The 18,365-nt window shown below is 42.3% G+C and overlaps 1 protein-coding gene across 2 annotated transcripts in view; it reads right to left on the reverse strand.

Moving 5' to 3' along the window:
* The window catches only part of mcama (melanoma cell adhesion molecule a), a 38,917-nt gene that overhangs the window by 2,623 nt on the left and 17,929 nt on the right, over positions 1-18,365 (reverse strand). For both annotated transcript variants that reach the window (XM_060863542.1, XM_060863543.1), the window contains exons 2-13: positions 7,099-7,223; positions 6,756-6,981; positions 6,586-6,656; positions 6,398-6,485; positions 5,402-5,581; positions 4,662-4,789; positions 3,206-3,353; positions 2,693-2,808; positions 2,205-2,346; positions 1,433-1,563; positions 1,037-1,178; positions 721-756 (exon numbers count right to left, since the gene is read on the reverse strand). In XM_060863542.1, the coding sequence (XP_060719525.1) occupies positions 721-756; positions 1,037-1,178; positions 1,433-1,563; positions 2,205-2,346; positions 2,693-2,808; positions 3,206-3,353; positions 4,662-4,789; positions 5,402-5,581; positions 6,398-6,485; positions 6,586-6,656; positions 6,756-6,981; positions 7,099-7,223 (1,533 nt within the window). The remainder of the gene's footprint in view (positions 1-720; positions 757-1,036; positions 1,179-1,432; positions 1,564-2,204; positions 2,347-2,692; positions 2,809-3,205; positions 3,354-4,661; positions 4,790-5,401; positions 5,582-6,397; positions 6,486-6,585; positions 6,657-6,755; positions 6,982-7,098; positions 7,224-18,365) is intronic.

The following is an 18,365-nucleotide window of genomic DNA, read 5'->3' on the forward strand; positions in this document are numbered from 1 at the left end:
CAGCCTTAAAGTGCGCACAGAAAACTTCCCTCTCAGCCCTGTGATTAGTCTCAGAGTGAGTAAACATATGCAAATTTGTTCAAAAAATCATGAATGTGTCCTTCCGAGACGCTTCATATTCATTCTTGAAGAAAGACTGCGCCGGATAATTGACTTGCTAATGCACGACAGCATTAAAAGACGAACGCCTGTGCACTCGTACTCCTCCTGTGAGACTGTTAAAAGCCTTTAGGTTGCCTTTTTTTTCTCCCCCGAACGCTAAATATAAGCGCGCTGTTAGACGACAAACAATTGTCTGGGAATGAATTTTATAAGCCAAATCTTCTCAATGAAACAGTGTGTCGCCACCACAAACGTTTACCACAATAATTAAACGCTTTGCTACCCTGGCGTGGTGCTTCGAAACGTTTTTTTGTTCCGCATTCGCTTCGGAAAAAGCTAATTATACACTCATCTGGAGAAAAATATACGTATGTGGGATGTGTTTTCCTAACCGATGTCTGCCTTGATTTTTTAATTTTTTTTTTTCACACAGAATTTTAAATATGCCCAGAGGCTGGTGAAGAGAGCCAATCTAACTTTTGCAATGCTTCCTCTACCATGAAAAAAAAATAAATAAAAAAATCCATGTATTATTCATAACCGTTAGCTGATATTTCGGATGGATTTAGGAAGACAGAAATGAAAGTCCAGGCCGAGGAAGCTGTGAGATGTGATTACCTGCGTCCTTCCTCGCTGTCGGGGTTACGATAGGAACTGCGAAGAGACGCAAAGAGAGTAAGGTTAGGAGTCTGTAGGGTTCGCTGAATATCTAATATCCGTCGTGTTAATTGTGACGTTCACGATGAAAACCTGAAAGCTGAATGAACAACTTTTTCTATAAACGTACGACGACACGTCGTGGGTTCTTCCCCGTTGACAAGGAACAGTACAGTTTAGTATCTTTTTTTTCACTAATTTCTAATAGTGAATTCTTTCCATACGTTCCATAAAAATCGGGAAACGTTAAATTTGAAAATGAAAATGAAAGTCGTACTGCTTGTGATGGTGTAGTTCTTGGTGTCTGCACCCATCATGTTTGTTGCGCTGCACGTAGCAACCGTGTCCATGGTCACCTTCAGAGTCAAGATGCTTTGGGCAACATCCTCTGTCTCTTTCTTTACCACTTCACGTGAATTCTGATAATACACACACAACAACACACCAAAGATCATTTGTGTTTATCCAGAGTTACATATCATACAACTGATTGTTGAGGGCCTTGCTCAGGGGCCCAGGAGTGGCAGCTTGGTGGACCTGGGATTTAAATTCAGGTTTCAAGCTCACAACCTTCACAGGTGTATGTTAATAAAAATATAACATCGATACCAATGTGCAAATATCATCTCAGGCATCAGGGGGTTATTTATACACGTGTGTGTGTGTTTCTTACAGGGCTGCCGGTTACGTTCCAGGTAATAACAGGTCGAGGGAAACCTCTGGCTTCGCAGGTCAGGTTCAGCCACTTTCCCACCCTCTCCATCATGGGCACCTCCCTCTCCACATCCCTCAGCTCAGGAGCGCCTGGCAGAAGAGATTGTATTTCTGCTTCAGACTGACTTCTTGATTTTATAAAAATACATTCGTTTATTTAAATACAATGTACATATCTGAGAGAAAGAGAGAAAGAGAGAGAAAGAGAGAGAGAGAAAAGGAGAGAGCAGCTGTTTTACCATTTGTCACGTTACAATAGCCTCAAATATCATTTATACTATAAAGATGATTTTAAAAGTATTGGCACCCTTCAAAGAGAATAAATTATTGTCATGAAAAAAAAGCATAATTTCTATTCAAGCAAAATTAAATCGGTAAAAATAAAAATAAAAACAACAACACAAACAAAACAATACACCGCTTACGAGCACTGTTATATGTTTGGGGGGGGAAAAATAATTAATTAATTAATACAACATCCTCATATGTGATAGGGACCAAGTTTTACTCACTGCAATGTTATTTATTTTATATATATATATATATATATACATATATATATATATATATATATGTATATATATATATATATATATGTATATATATATATATATATGTGAATGTAGGTGTCATTAATTCTGATTACAGTCTAAACTGAACTTCTGACCGATCCCTGTGCTGATGTTTCGACGTGTTAGTAGACGGCGGGACGCCTCGCGATGACGGCTCACCGTGCACTATTATATGCACCGATCCGCTGGTGTGCAGGCCTGGTATGTCGGGAACGGTCACCTCGCATTCGTAACGTCCGGCTGTGTCGAACGTAGCGTCCTGAAGCAGCATCACGTGTCCTCGTCTTATCTCTACACCGTCCTGAAAACACACACACACACACACACACACACACATATAAAATCATCATTCACTTTCACAAAAAAACAAAACAGACAACAATTTTTTACACTTTTCAAAAAATCTAAAAAGTGCATGTGCAAGTGCAATTAAAAAAAAAACTACTAGCGTGTATTAGTGTTTAGTGAAAATCACAACAGTGTAGAAATCTACAACAGATTATCCGTTATCTCCAGACAACCCGTTATCTCCTTTAGTACAGTAATAATAATGATAATTCCATTCCAATAACCCCGACATGACCTCTACGTTCTATACGATATATGAACGCTATAAATTCTAGGAGTGTGATATACAGTACAAGTACCTTAAACCACACAGTGGATGTCTCTAGAGAGGACAAAGCGTTACATGTGGCTGTCAGACTTTCTCCCTTCAGCATGATCTCCGAGTCTTTGGGAATCACCACAGCTGGGTCAAGATCTACACACACACACACACACACACACACACACACACACATCCTGTGCTTAGAACGTTGTCTGACATGACTTATTACTTTCCGAGCGAATTTAACATGTGTGCGTTAACACAAAACAGGCCGGGTCATATATCTATACGTCGGCCTCTAATTCGTGTTTAAGTCTGGACAAAAAAAAACCTTCGTTTAAAATTCATCATTTGTGGATAATAATGTGTTAAATCAATCACAGAAGAAAATACAAGAGAGCGAAACACAATCAGTGTCCGGCACAACGTACAATTATCCTACGCTGATTTGATTAATCTGATATCACCGACTATCTCTCTTGTGTGGAACAGGAAGTGGGGTGGGGGGTGGGGGTGGGAAAACGGTGTGAGAGCAACTCCGTTTACTTACAGTTCACGGCAAGCTGCAAGCTCGCCCCTACGTCAGTGTTCTCAGAGTCCAGGTCCAGCGCTTGGCAACGGTACATGCCGCTGTCTCTGCGTGTCACATCCTTCAGGACCAGCACTTTGCCTTCTGCCTCCAGACCCACATCAGGCTCCTACAGAGAGATGAAGATAACTCCTCAGACCACAGCAACTTGTTCCCATCATTAATAATAGTGCTAAAAATCTGAATTGTGGATTTTTATTTTGGGTTATTTATTTATTTATTTTGGAATAAATGATTGTTTTGGTATCAGAATGCGATATTCATGATAAAATATAAAGATTAAAATAACGGGGCTAGTTTGTACTTTGTAGATTTATGTGCATCTTGGATGAAAGTGGGGAGACACGGTGGCTTAGTGGTTAGCACGTTCGCCTCACACCTCCAGGGTTGGGGGTTCGATTCCCGCCTCCACCTTGTGTGTGTGGAGTTTGCATGTTCTCCCCGTGCCTCGGGGGTTTCCTCCGAGTACTCCGGTTTCCTCCCCCGGTCCAAAGACATGCATGGTAGGTTGATTGGCATCTCTGGAAAATTGTCCGTAGTGTGTGATTGCGTGTGAAGGAGAGTGTGTGTGTGTGCCCTGTGATGGGTTGGCACTCCGTCCAGGGTGTATCCTGCCTTGATGCCCGATGACGCCTGAGATAGGCACAGGCTCCCCGTGACCCGAGGTAGTTCGGATAAGCGGTAGAAAATGAGTGAATGGATAAAAGTGTTATCTGCCCTCTTCCGCATACGGTGTAGCTTTGGCAGAACAAACCGGTTAGTCATATCAATAGGACTGACAGACTGACCGAGTAAAAACCACCAGTCCGTCCCACACACACTGGAGCTTTACTCCAGACAACAGTGACAGCTTTATCTCATTTACACTTCCGGCCTAAATCACTCACCCCACCTTTAATACATGTCTCTGCGGAGACAGAACCAGAAGGCTCTGTTCATTCAATCTAATTACAGTCTGCTTTCCTCATTTGTAGTGCGTATGAAACGAGACGACGTAGTTAAAAGGGCGGCATCCGGACGCAGAAACGCGGCGTCATCGATCATTTCAATTCTTCTTAATCGTTATTCGTTTGGGAACTTTTTCGTCTCTGACAAACTGCTGACAATTCGACATTTTTCTCTTTTTTTTTCTTCTTCGAAAATAATAGACCTGAAGCGAGCCTGAACGTCGCCCTCTTCACCGTAACATCTGAAACATCACAGCTGCTACTGTATAAACTACTACTGGAGCCAATGTTAAGCTTGAGTGTGAAGCATGCTTAGTGAACTATGTCTCTATATGTCTCTCATGCTGTCAGCTTTTTTTCACTGATAACATACTGTCTCTGTGGAAAGAATGTGGTGGGGACAAAGAATTGAGAAAAAAAAAGTGTGTGTGTGGGGGGGGGGGAGCTAGTGGTCGGGGTGTCATTATTACTTGTTCTCGGCTGAAAGTGAAGGTCGGTGGGGGATTGCCATCACCCTGGCAACGGATCTCCACCGTGTCCCCCTCCTTGACCAGGCCCTTCGGCGAATCCTTCCACATCTCGACATTGAATGTCGGGTCTGAGACAGACAGACAGACACACACACACACACACACACACACACAAGGAGACCGTAAATGGAGGCCCATTCAGAAACACGTTACCAAGGCAGTGTGGCTTTAGCACTAATCATTCGGTCAAGAACAACAAAGAGGGAACATTCTGAAGTCGCGTCATGGCTGATGAGACTCGTATTTGATAATGGAAAAGTCACTTTGTGAGAAAAGTGGAAATGTTCATGCAGTGATCTCTCAATCGTTCGAATGGTTTTGGAGCCAGTTTGCTTATAATTGTATCTAAATGTATTTTTAGCTATAATTATTTTATGTTTTAATAACACTGTCTCGTTATACTAAACCGTCCTCTACACCAAAGTTAGCTGTAGCTTAGCTACAGACTATTTACGGTGACTCAAGTAGCACGAGAAGCGACAAACTGGCTAAAATTAGCTAACGTGTAAATCAATTCAGTTGCGACTTTCAGTCTGTAGTGTAAATGAGTTCTAATCAATTATTGTTGGAACACAAATAGAACAGGCTACGTTTTGAAATCTGCAGCTCGTTTCCTTTTAAGAAAGAATAAAAAAAACAGAAGAAGAAGAAGAAAGATGTAAGATGGTGCTAAGGCTCACAGTGCACCGTGACGTTGACGCCTCTGGATTCGGCCGTTCGTATGGCACCGGGGACGTGATAGCTGACCTCGCATGAGAACACAGCCTCGCCGTCATCCCTTGCAACTTTATACTGGAGCTCGCTCTCGATCGTGAACAGTCCGCTGGGCCCTCTGGTCACCAGGGTAACCACGTTCACCTCTGTGTCAACACAAGACACACACACACACATAGGTTTTAATTGACAGATAAAGAAGAAAGCATGAGCTCTCTTTGTAATGACTCATTTCGAATTATATCTAAAAGCCTTTAAATAGTCTTATCATTGTCAACCAATTTAGCTGATTAGTCCTGGATGGAAGGAAGAACTGATAAACGCTGAAAGGTTTGTTCGGGTTTGTGTTATGTATGGAAAGACAAAAAGGAAGGAAAAAAAACAAGCTGCTTTGATAATCAGTGACGTGCTTGTTGTGACGTTCCCACCCCAAAAGTCATTATTTTCCAATAGCAGCCTGTCCCTGAAGTGATTTATGCCTATTTAAGCCTAATTAAAAGTCTCCTGGGGGGCACGGTGGCTTAGTGGTTAGCACGTTCGCCTCACACCTCCAGGGTTAGGGGTTCGATTCCCGCCTCCACCTTGTGTGTGTGGAGTTTGCATGTTCTCCCCGTGCCTCGGGGTTTCCTCCGGGTACTCCGGTTTCCTCCCCTGGTCCAAAGACATGCATGGTAGGTTGATTGGCATCTCTGGAAAATTGTCCGTAGTGTGTGATTGTGTGAGTGAATGAGAGTGTGTGTGTGTGCCCTGTGATGGGTTGGCACTCCCGCCTTGATGCCCGATGACGCCTGAGATAGGCACAGGCTCCCCGTGACCCGAGGTAGTTCGGATAAGCGGTAGAAAATTAGTGAGTGAGTAAAAGTCTCCTTCCATATTTTTTCTTCTATCCAAGCTGAAGAATAAGAATTGAGATTGGATTCAACAGTGCTAAACAGCATACAAAGGGAAAAAAGAATACTTACGGCCATTTTTGGGAAGCAGTGGCTCACGATTGCGATACCAGGTGATGTTTGGTTTGGGGAAGCCTTCTCTTGTTTCGCAGGTTGCAATCTAATTAAAAAAAAAAAAAGAAAAACAGAAACACATTAAAGAAAAAAAAACGAAGCAGAACCAACCGGACCTGCTTGAATGGTCTGAGACTGACGCCGACCTTTGACGGTAATGGATTGGTCACTGAAACTCCAGAATCAACCGCTTCTATCACAGGAGGTTCTGGAGGGTCTAAATAAAAAAAGAAACAGGAGGTGAAATTGGAGATTTTTTTTTTTTTTTTTTTACAAAAAAGCAACCAAACTTGCAGTGGAGATAAAGTAGACTTACTGAAAACCTTCAGGTGGGTCCTGCCCTCTCCGTTGCCAGCAGCAAGGCCGTTGACCTGGCAGAAAAACTCCCTCTCGTCCGAGAGCGTGACGTCTACGACGGTCAGGTTCTCGGCGCTGGTGTCCCCTGCGATGCTGATGCGGTCTGTATAGGTCGTGTTCTCGTCCACCTTCTGCATGGAAAGGTCGCTGTAGGAGATCCTCACTCTTCTACCTCCAGGACCACGCTGAGATTCAGACATGATATTGTTTAAAATGGCAGGTACAGAAGTTATAATGGTAGAACTACTAACTAATTCATTGGAAATGTTGGTAGGAGCATCATATAAGTGGATGGTACGTACCACAAACCATTGCACCATGACCATGGTGGGATGTTGAGCAAAACTGTACTGGCACCGGATGACAGCCGAATCCCCTTTATACACTTCGACGACATTTTCCATAGTCAGCGACACTTGGGCGCCGACTGGCAAAAAAAACAACAACAACACTTTCATTCAGCAAAGAATGTCAGATTCATTTGATCTCTTTCAAGCCATCCAGACTTGTGTTATAATCTCAAATATTTCTTGATTTCTTGACCACAAGCCCCTTTTCACAGACACAATGATTTTCAATGTTTCCAAACAATGAAAAATAAAAAAAAAAAACTCAAAAAAAAGAAAACAACAAAAAACTCAAAAAACTACAATCTACGAAACACTGGGAATCTTTTGCCACTACATTCCCAGCATTTCTGAACTAAATCCCAATGTAATCATGAATGGCCATCTACTGTCCGAGGGTGAAATTTCTTCCTGTTGAACTGATCCAAGGTCAGCCAGAGCTTGAAACTGTTGACCCGTATTAGCAGACGGCGCTAACCATACAGCAGTAGACTGCTCCAGGACCTTGATACGACATCACAGGGTTGAAGATGTCATCCTAAGAATGTTCCAGCACCGTAATCCCACATCAGCGTCGACTCGGTAGCCAAAAGGAACACCTGTACTTTTTTATTTTATTTTGAAATTTGAATGATGCTTCATTGAAACCATTATGAGGGATGTGGTAGCCTAGTGGTTAAGGTGTTGGGCTACCAATCGGAAGGTTGTGAGTTTGATTCCCACGTCCACCAAGCTGCCACTGCTGGGCCCCTGAGCAAGACCCTTAACCCTCAATTGCTGAATGAAACCTCAGAAAACCAAAATAAAACATGCTACATCAATAATGAGCAAGAATTAAAGACATTAAAAACAAGGTCCTCAAATCCTTTCCATTTCTTTTTAACTGTTACTACTGCGCTTAACCCTATTCCAAGAAAAATAAAACGTCTGCGTCGGCGTGGTGTTTTTACAGCCGTCACAGAATAACTGACTCTGATTAGTTACAGTCGTGGGGTTTCTTCTCAATCCTAACTCGACAGCGACTTCTTTCCTTTATTCGAAAGTTCACTGTTTAGCTTGGCTCCGTTTTCGACGTGTCATGATGAATCAAACGAAAACGAAAACCGCTGGGTTCCCACGCGAGGTCGATTACAGCGGCTGTGTGTAAGTTAGTGCCACTGAACGTTACACCATTTCATTGAAGAATATTACTTAATATACTAAGAGTGTACAAGGATCTGTATCGACAACCTCATGGAGATCGAACCTCACACTGGATCATATAAAATAACAAAATTTTCTGAACTTGAGCCAGTTTTTTTGTGTGTGTGTGCGCTTGGTTTGGACCGGATTGTGGTCCTCTAGCTGACAACCCTAAATATCTGCTGGTTAGCATCTTGAAAAACTGCTGTCAAGTTAGTCAACAGCCATCGAGAGGCTGGAACCCAAGAGAGCATAATTGGCATTTTCACACAACTGCCACTGAATGAGAAGGAGGGGCCGTCTTCTCGTCTGTCAATCACAGCTTCATTAGACAATTGTATTTGCGTCTGGCGCTCTCTACAAAAACACGCACGATGTTACGAAAACAGCAGTTAGAAAAATATGTGGTAGCTCCAGAGATCTGAGAGAAAGAATGTTAGTTGCTGCCTAGTTTCTCAATTCAGACGTCCGGCTTTCATCGCTAACCCGTTCGACTTTGCCACAGTAGCTTTCGTAAGGAGAAGAGTTCATATCATGGAGATTACAAAAAACCCACCATTATTCTCCACTAATGTAGATGTGAAATCTGGTCAGTTCTTATTGGTCGATGAAAAACAGTCACACTTCCAAGTTACAGTATTTCTACCACAATTCCAACCACAGTAGCTTTGCTGTCTGTTAAAGTATTGTTCTCATTTCCAATTATATATTCTGGTGCCCATAAGATATCAGAATCCCCATCGGGTTGAAAATAATCCGATGACTTCGTCCCTTCAACAAGGGACAAGGTAATTTTGACTGAATTACAGAAGATGGGCAAATAAGAGATTTCTCTCTTTTAAGATGTATGAACATGTTCTGAGGAAAAAAGTTTCTTGCAGAAGAAGAACCACTGGTCCGTCTAATACACTAATACCCCTTTTCCACCAAAAAGAACCGGGTGCTGGTTCAGAGCTAGTGCTGGTGCTGGTTCAAAGTTGGTTCCACTGGCGAACCTTCTAAGAACCGGTTTGCGTCATTGTATACGTGTCCCAGCAACGTTAGCGCAGCAGCTTCAAACACAAATACATCAACAATGGCGGATGTTGCTTTACTGTTAATGCTCATGGCTTTGTGAACCTACATTGGCATCCAAATGCGGCGAATCCAACGTTTACGTGCAGCTCCATGTCATTTGTATAAACAAAGGTTGTAATCGGGAAAGTACATAACGTTATTTTATCATTAACACAGAAAAAAGCATTAGCATGTAGCTACCTACTATCGTGTGTGATATGTGTGTGATAATGTATCATATCGCGGTAAAGTAAGTGTATTAAACATTAGTATACTTAAGGTACATTATCTAACAGTAGCCCTGCCCCCAGCCCCACCCCCAGCTCCTGACACAAGTGGTTCTTAAGTCTAGACCAGCAACGTTTTGGTGCTACTTAAGAACCACTTTTCCTGGTTCAGAGCCGGTGCTTTGGCTGTCGAAAAAGAAAGAACTGGTTCTAAACTAGGCTCCGAACCAGCACTCGAACTGCCTCGGTGGAAAAGGGGCATTACAGTCAGGTTTATAATCTGTTATCGTATATGGTGTATGCAGGGTGCGTGCTCGCTGCTCTGATCTTAATCCCTAGCTCTGTGGCTGAGATGTGACTGATTACACTCCTAATTCCATTCAAGACTTGCCTACAACCAAAACAGCTCGACTGCAACGACTTTTTGAAAGCCACCCACGAGTGTCTCGGTTGTCCTGTTCCACCAAGCCCTTCTTTTCAGTGCTAAAAAAAGCGTCCCCCCTTCTATCCTTCCATCACCCCAATAGTCAGTCTCAGAGCTTTGTCTCTCCGCCTTTTCTCTCGCTCTGTCTGGCCTCGTCTCTCTTTCTCTCTCTCGCTCAGCGTGGAGACACCGAGCTCATGCTGAAAGGGCCGCGTTTTAATTGGAAACATCTGGGAAATGGGGGCGCCACTGTAGTAGGGTGCCGGGGAGACGGAGGTATTATGGGATTTCCATGTTGGTGGTGAGTGATGGGAGTGAAGAAGGGCTGTAGGCCAGGGTTCAGGGGTGAAGATGCTACATGGCGACCTCATCACTCTGCTTCCTCTTTAGCGTGAAGGTCAGTAGCGATCTCCTGCTGAGCGGGGGAAGGAAATCCAGCAGCGCTCTGACTGCACAACATAACAAACGGCTTGTCTTCACCACTCATCTTGTGTGTGTGTGTGTGTGTGTGTGTGTATTAGTTCTGTCAGCAACTGAGTATGGATTGCTCTACAAAAACACGTTTCATTTCCAGTCGAGCGTATCGACGAACTGAACTAACAGAAGTTCTGAGAACTAAAAACGAAAAGAACGTTACATAAAATCCCACAGTATCTAGTTACATATCTAATAAGCACCGATTTGCACACAATAAAGGTTCTTAATTACGCATAACATTAAGCTTAAATAATAGTACATTTACAAATTCACAATTTTTTTCGTAATGTCCACTGGCTGGGCTGTTTTATATACAGAATTCTAATAGCGTGATTAATTAAACAGTAAATAATTAGGACGCAGATTGTACTTCTCCGTTTTTTTTTTTTGACTCGTCCTTTTTCCTCTCGCGCTGAGTGCACGTTTGCTTCAGAACTTCACGTATCTGTCTGCATATATAACCACCATCTACTTGAAAAAAGAAAAATTAAATAGTACAGTTTGGAACCTGAGTTTCTGACTAATACGCCTGTTTCCATGGAGACTGACTCATTATTGCAAGAACGCAGCGTTCGAACTCAGTCTAAATGCTCTCCTATAACCTACACTGTAAATCTAACGTCCTCTATACATAATAGCGTCCTGCGCACAAAAACAAAATTTTTTCCTCGTCTGGAGGAAAAGAGCAACTCCAATAAGTACCTATTAGTACGTATCACTTTTAGGACATACAGTATATTTACATATTAAATCGATTAGAGAAGAAATACATCAATTACGAAATCTATGTTGGATTCATGATCAACTATTTCATCGTTATCCAAATGAACTGAATATTTTCCATTCTGTATATCTCTAATGCAGAATCTTCCCTCCTGAGGTGTTCAGTATTTGTAGATAATCCTCCCTCCGTATATGCGTATACGCGATGCTACCACCACCGTGCTTCACATCTGGGATGGATGCGAATGAAGCCAAACCACGGAACCACTTGACCTTTTCATTGTTGCTTTATTAAAGCGCGCCCGTAAAAACACTCGCCTTTTATAAGAAGGCGCTTAAAAACATGTGTCACTTCGTCCTTTGTAAAAAATTAGTTCACACCCTGGCCACACACGTACTCCCACAGCCTTATTAAACCTCAGTCACAGCCAGACGCAGTCACGTCCCACTTGTCCCATTCATCATTGGCTTGCCATTGTCATGTCCATTCCCTGTCTCTGACTCTGTCCTTCTTACATCCTGCATTGAGTAAACGCCTGGCCCATTCCATACCGAGACCCCGGCCGTATTCGCCCTTCCCTGAAAGCTCCGCAGCGGACAAAGTGGGGGTCTCAGTCTGTGTCCATCCAGCCATAACCTCAGATCCACAGCTATTGTGTGGACACCTGGGGAACCCACACAATTTCTCTCCCAGTTCTCTCTTTAAAGCTGAGAGCTTGAAACACCTGAGAGATTTCTTTTAGGCTCGACATATGTTTCACAAATGTGGCTAGATCATTCTTTACTTATATACAGAAATATCTTGAAAAGGCTTTGTGCATAATCTTTCGATCAGTATTTAATTATTTCTTTGTCACTACAGTTTTCCGCAGTATTAAGAAGAAAGTGTTTTAAAACCAAGGTGTAAATATATTAGCTCCTTTTTTATATAAGTTAAGTAGCGAAGTAGAGTAGATAATCATTGCCGTGGTAACATAAAATATTTATAGCATATAAAATTATACATGTTTCTTTTCAAGGGCAACAAAATGGATTTTTGTTACTCAGGAGTGGAGAAATCATGGAGTTGTTAGCAACAAGCATCACTTTATCATTTGTATGAATAGCTAATGAATGGATTTATCATGATTTACAATAATAAATAATTCTGCCACCATCTGATTTACATATATATATATTTATTTGTGGGGCACGGTGGCTTAGTGGTTAGCACGTTCGCCTCACACCTCCAGGGTTGGGGGTTCGATTCCCGCCTCCACCTTGTGTGTGTGCAGTTTGCATGTTCTCGCCGTGCCTCGGGGGTTTCCTCCGGGTACTCCGGTTTCCTCCCCCGGTCCAAAGACATGCATGGTAGGTTGATTGGCATCTCTGGAAAATTGTCCGTAGTGTGTGATTGCGTGAGTGAATGAGAGTGTGTGTGCCCTGCGATGGGTTGGCACTCCGTCCAGGGTGTATCCTGCCTTGATGCCCGATGACGCCTGAGATAGACACAGGCTCCCCGTGACCCGAGGTAGTTCGGATAAGCGGTAGAAAATGAATGAGTGAGTGATATTTGTCTTCAAGTAAAACTTATCCTAATCTGAGGCAGGGGGAAAAACATCTACAAAAGTTCTCCAAAGCTCCGGAGTTTATTGTTGACTTTCTAATCCCTGCCTCTGAAATGTTTTGTGACAGTCCTAGCAGGGATGTTTTGAAGTTTTGTTTTGATAGCGGTTGGCTAATCGGATTAGTGGAGTTACGGTATAGCTTGTCAAGGGAGGATTTGGGGTCGTGACATGCTCCCGTTCGTTCTCTTATCTGAGACGACGATAGAGAGAGAGTGAGAGAGTGAGAGAGAGAGAGAGAGAGAGAGAGAGAGAGAGAGAGACAGCATACCTGAGGCCTGCGCATATCACACTGCTAGTTGTTAAACAGTGAAAGAAGTTGGCTGAGACTGGCTTATTAAAAAAGAGTGAATATTTGCACCTGCCGACAGAAGACGAAATAAAAAACGTGGATGCCTTAAACTTCAACACGCTCGGATCTCGATCGAGGTCCTGATAAAGGATTTTCAAACCCTAACACAAATAGGCAGGTGAGATGGTATAACCTAATTGTCTTTATTGCCGTGGGGATCAGAACGGCATCCCAGAAGACGCCGGACCTTGAGGTAGATGGATAAGAGGAGCAGAAAACTACAGCAGGTTCCATTCCTGTCAGGTAAGAACAGGGATTTGAGGTTTCAGTGATGTCTGAAATCGGATAAATGAAGACGGGAAAGAGAGAAGATTTTTTAACACTGACAACAAAATGTCCATAACGAGAAAGCACTACACTTTTAAGTGACGTGACATACGGCTAACTACGGTGACCCATACTCAGAATTCGTTCTCTGCATTTAACCCATCCAAAGTGCACACACACAGCAGTGAACACACACACACCATAAACACACACCCGGAGCAGTGGGCAGCCATTTATGCTGCGGCGCCCGGGGAGCAGTTGGGGGGTTCAAGGTTCAATGCTCAAGGGCACCTCAGTCACGGCCGGCCCGAGACTCGAACCCACAACTGACTTCCATTAATACACGTGATTACCAGAGACTAGAAACACGTCCTCTTTTGCTGTTTATGTTGAAGTTTGGTGAGCTCCGACTTGTGAATTCGTATCAGGTGTGATGGAAGATAGAAGACTAACACGTCATGTCATGACCTTTTCAGAAAAGCCAAGACGGAGGAAGCGCTGATTATACAGGATGGTGTCACAGCAGCTTCGTTTGTGGTGTCCATCAACACAAACACATGAATTGGTTATATCTCTTGTTTATAACGTAAAGGCATGTTGGTATCGCTTATAATGACATGCGGAAAGGCTGGTGTGGAAGCGTGAATATTCAGATTCATATTCATTTTGCTGGGTTTTGTTTTTTTCAGTGAAAAGTGAACTGTGAGAGTAGAAAATTGTGACCTCGCATTCATTTGAATACCAAAATGAATCAGAAAAAATATCAGTGAAGTAAAAGGAAGGAATTTTGGAAGGTGTCCACAAACACACACACAGACGCGCAAGCATGCATGCATTCACCGAGTATCACTTTTACACACCTGTGAGCTATCTTTGAGCATGAGCGCTAAGAATATTTAGACTTCCAACAAAAAAAAAAAAAAAAACCCACACACTAATGAGACTTGTACATCCTGAGGGAAAAAATGTTGGCAGTTTCTCAATATGGTGCCCTCCCTCAGTCACTCTGAGACATTTCGGTCTCTAATGTGCCAAAACAGACCTCCCACAATGATCTGATCCATCCTGAGGTACCAGTCAATCGTCGAAACGGCGAGTGTGAGGCGTGAAGCGTTCCTACAAGTTGATCCTGAATGTAGAGACAGGACAATGCTGTCTAATCTGTACATTCAGCTATTACTTTAGACCTTGTGTCACAGAGTGTGTGTGTGTGTGTGTGCGCACAGTGTGTAACAGTTCCTGACAGCGAGGGATTTACCTGGCACGCCTTGAACACCTGAGATCAAAGGGAGCAGAGAGCCAACCAGTAACACACACACACACACACACACACACACACTTCACAGCACTGCCTTTCATTCTTCATCCCTCTTTATCCACCATAATAAAAAACCATCACAACACACCCAAGGCTTACATTTAAGTCTTATATGAACAAAATATATTAAAAGAATATATCTATATTTTTAAACCTAATTTCTATCCATTAGATTTGTGTAGGTTTTTTTTTTTTTTAGTTCCAGACAACTTGTATGTATTTTTTTTAACAATAGTCTAAACTTTACATATGTACGATACGAATTTGATTCATGAGTCAATAACTACATCATTCAGTTTTCAGCTCTTTCCACTCTCTTGTATATTGATGCAGGTTACTTATATATACGACAGACTGAGATTAGTGGAAGTGTGTTTATATAAAGGACAGGAGTATTAAAGGCTCATAGGTTTAGATAAATACAACAAAAAAACACCAGACTACTGCTATAAAGAGGCTTCTGTGATCCAGCGTGTCTGACTGAACATTTCTTTTTTTTTTTAATCTTTCTGCACTGGGAACTGGCACAAATCCTCATATGGACATGTAGGCTTCCTGAATCTGACAGTCATTCAGCAGCACATGCTGCGTTTATTCCCCTCCCGAGCACACAGACCCGGCACAAAGGGTCAACATCAAAAATGTAAATCCCTCAATGTGCCCAGTAGCAAATTTGATCCTGAGCAGCGCCCTGAACACTTTTACATCACTGGCGCACGAACACACTCGGGCATTCATCCAGGTCATGAGTGATATTTAATAAACACACAGATTACAAAGCATTACAAAAGCTAAGGATGCTCTGAAACACATTTTTAGACCTTTGAACATAGTGGCAATGAAAACACACATATACGTGTTCGAATACTTAACCTACTTGTTAAACTTGTTAGTTACGACATTAGCTACTAGTGTGTTTAATCTATGTAAGCACATTATTTGTGAATGAACTACTTTTTTTGTGTCAACGACTGACATCCCCCCCAAAGGACCCTAGTGTTGGTTGACAGCGATGGTCAGTTTAACCGTTTTAATTTGGCTCATCGGGTGACTTTGTACTGTACTGAAAGATGCTGTAGTCGGTATTGTTGAAATTTTATCAGAGCTGATAAGTTTGCAGTTTGCTTTGTTTTTTATAATTAACCGTGAATTACGTTATGTGTGTTCGTTAGTGCAACAACGCAAACTAGGCTTACATCACGTGGTCATACTGTGTCAATCAAATGGTAAAAGTTTCGTCCGCCTTTTTTTCTCGTTCCAGGGTGTAACACTACTAAAAGTTTAAGGGGGTTAAAACTTATGCATGGCATCGTAGTTTAAATTCATTTGTATGTTAATTATTTTATACTGTGATTTTTGCTAAATATTGGCTATAATTTTGAAATATGGTCTTTGAAGCAATGGTAAATATCCCCTATGTATTGGCTCAATTAACCTGGTAGCACAAGTTAGAGGTCTTCTCGCGTATAAAGAAATGTACCCGACCCTAAGTGACCCGAATCACTTTTTACCTGAACCCGACGTGCATAAATGTTTTTTTAAAGAAAGACCCGACCCGAGACAAACCCAAAAAAATTTGATCCGAGTCCGACCGGACCGGTTTTTTAACCCGACTGGACCCGAATGTCCAGGTCTGTTTCAACGAAAATTAGCTTACCGCCAGCCACACGATGTCGCAAGCGGTCTTGGCAAACAGAGGAGAGGTTGGAAAAGGACTCGAGTCGATGCACACATGCGAGATACAGTAGTTTGGGTCTTTTCGGGTCCGTTCGGTAAAAACACATTCATTTTAAATTACCCGAGACCCGATGCCGCTATTATTACACCCGACCCGTGTCCGAGGCACACGTGAAACTTTTAGACCCGAACCCGCTCGGGTCGGACCTGGGGTTTTCGAATCTAAGTGGACCCGTGAAGACCTCTAGCACAAGTACAATTCAGTAATCATATTTTAATTTATTTGGGGTGGAATTCATAGATTTCACTTTTGCCTAGAGTTCTGCTCGAAGACAGACGTCTTAAAATAATCAGAACCACTTTGTAAACTTGCTTCGCTACATGCCAGGCTTAAAATTTACCCCAATTTGCTTTATTGTCATGCCCAGCCCCAACACATAAACCCAAGTTTGGTGTTTTTTTCTTCATGCTGCTCGAACCTCACTCTATTAATATTTCAGTGCTTTTCCCTGCTAGGCACCAATCCTTTGAGGAGTGAGCGAATGTTTTATTTACAGAATGCGCTACGCTGAAAACTCGCCTGATCTTGTTCATTTGCGACTGTTAACTATACTCACAGAAAGTGTCTTTAATGTATAATTGATCATGTAAATGTAGATGTTGCGGCATCTATATACCTTATTCGCTGTATGCATTGAGCTGTAAGAGGTTTATCGGTATGTATCGTGAAGTACCATCTGGCTCCAAAGGGACATCAGGGGAACTGAACCACAAAAGACCAAACTGAAGCTGAAGCCCAAGAGGGTAATCAGCACCAAATTAGCATTACAAAGCAAGGCAATCAAGAATACCCACGAGTAAATGAAATAAAAGGTCCGTAACAGCCTTCTGATTAGTCAAGAGGGGCAAAGCTTTTTGCCTAATGGGGCAATGGGGTGAAATACCACAAGTGAGAATTTCAGCTTGTTAAATTTTCATCCTCTTATAAAACGTGAAATGGTCTGGCTGTTTTTTTTTTTCTCATACTAAGCATAAGTGAGAGGTTGAATTAATGATCCAGAAAAGAGTGAGATGAAAAACAGAAGCATCCACAGAAATAGTCTGTGCAGAAATAATAGTTTCTGGTCATTATGTGGCGAGCGCATTTATATCGAGCGTCCTGTCGATGAGAGATGGGATTATGGGAGCGTATTAAAATGCTTATATCGCAGTGCTGTTTAATTCTCAAATCTGATTGGTCAGACGGTTAAATTTTACAGCTTGTAAGAAAGGAATCAACTTTAGGGTGGTGACACTACATTAGTTTCAGCTAGAGTTACACAACACTAAAAAGCTACACTTCAACTTTCAGGCATTTTATCTCACTTTCAGAATCACACCGACGGATAAACTGAGCTATGACATTAAGCAGAAAAGGTCAGCTCTCGACTAAGGTCTAATACGAAACTTAAATAAGCCGTTTTCTTGCTTTTCTGTTATTACAGGTCTTGGAACGGTGCCTTGTGTGTATCACGACGTCAGCTCTCGCGATGGCCGAGCTTAAACAAAAGAGCCTCTTGTTTGAAGGGAGTGTGGTTAGATGATGATGGATTAGCTGGAGGGAGAGAAAAAGAGAGCGTGAGGAACGTTCCAGTGGTGGCGGCGGTGGCTCCAAAAATAATGGAGTTCTTCCTGCTCTTGCCGTGAGTTACAAAGTGTACGGCGTGTGCTTTACTCTATATTTCATGAGTTTTGTCTCTCTGATCTTTTATGTTGGATCTGAATTAAAGAAGTGAGCAACAGCTAATGAAAAGAAAATTGGTAGTACTCGGTCCTGCTGGGGTTTTTCAGCTTGCAGTATTCTAGCCAATGATCATCCTCGGTTTCAATTCCAATCTTGGCAAATTACCCTCAGTCGAAGTCCCAGAAGATCCTG

The sequence above is a fragment of the Tachysurus vachellii genome, chromosome 26 (genome assembly GCF_030014155.1).
Source record: "Tachysurus vachellii isolate PV-2020 chromosome 26, HZAU_Pvac_v1, whole genome shotgun sequence".
Taxonomy (NCBI): Eukaryota; Metazoa; Chordata; class Actinopteri; order Siluriformes; family Bagridae; genus Tachysurus; species Tachysurus vachellii.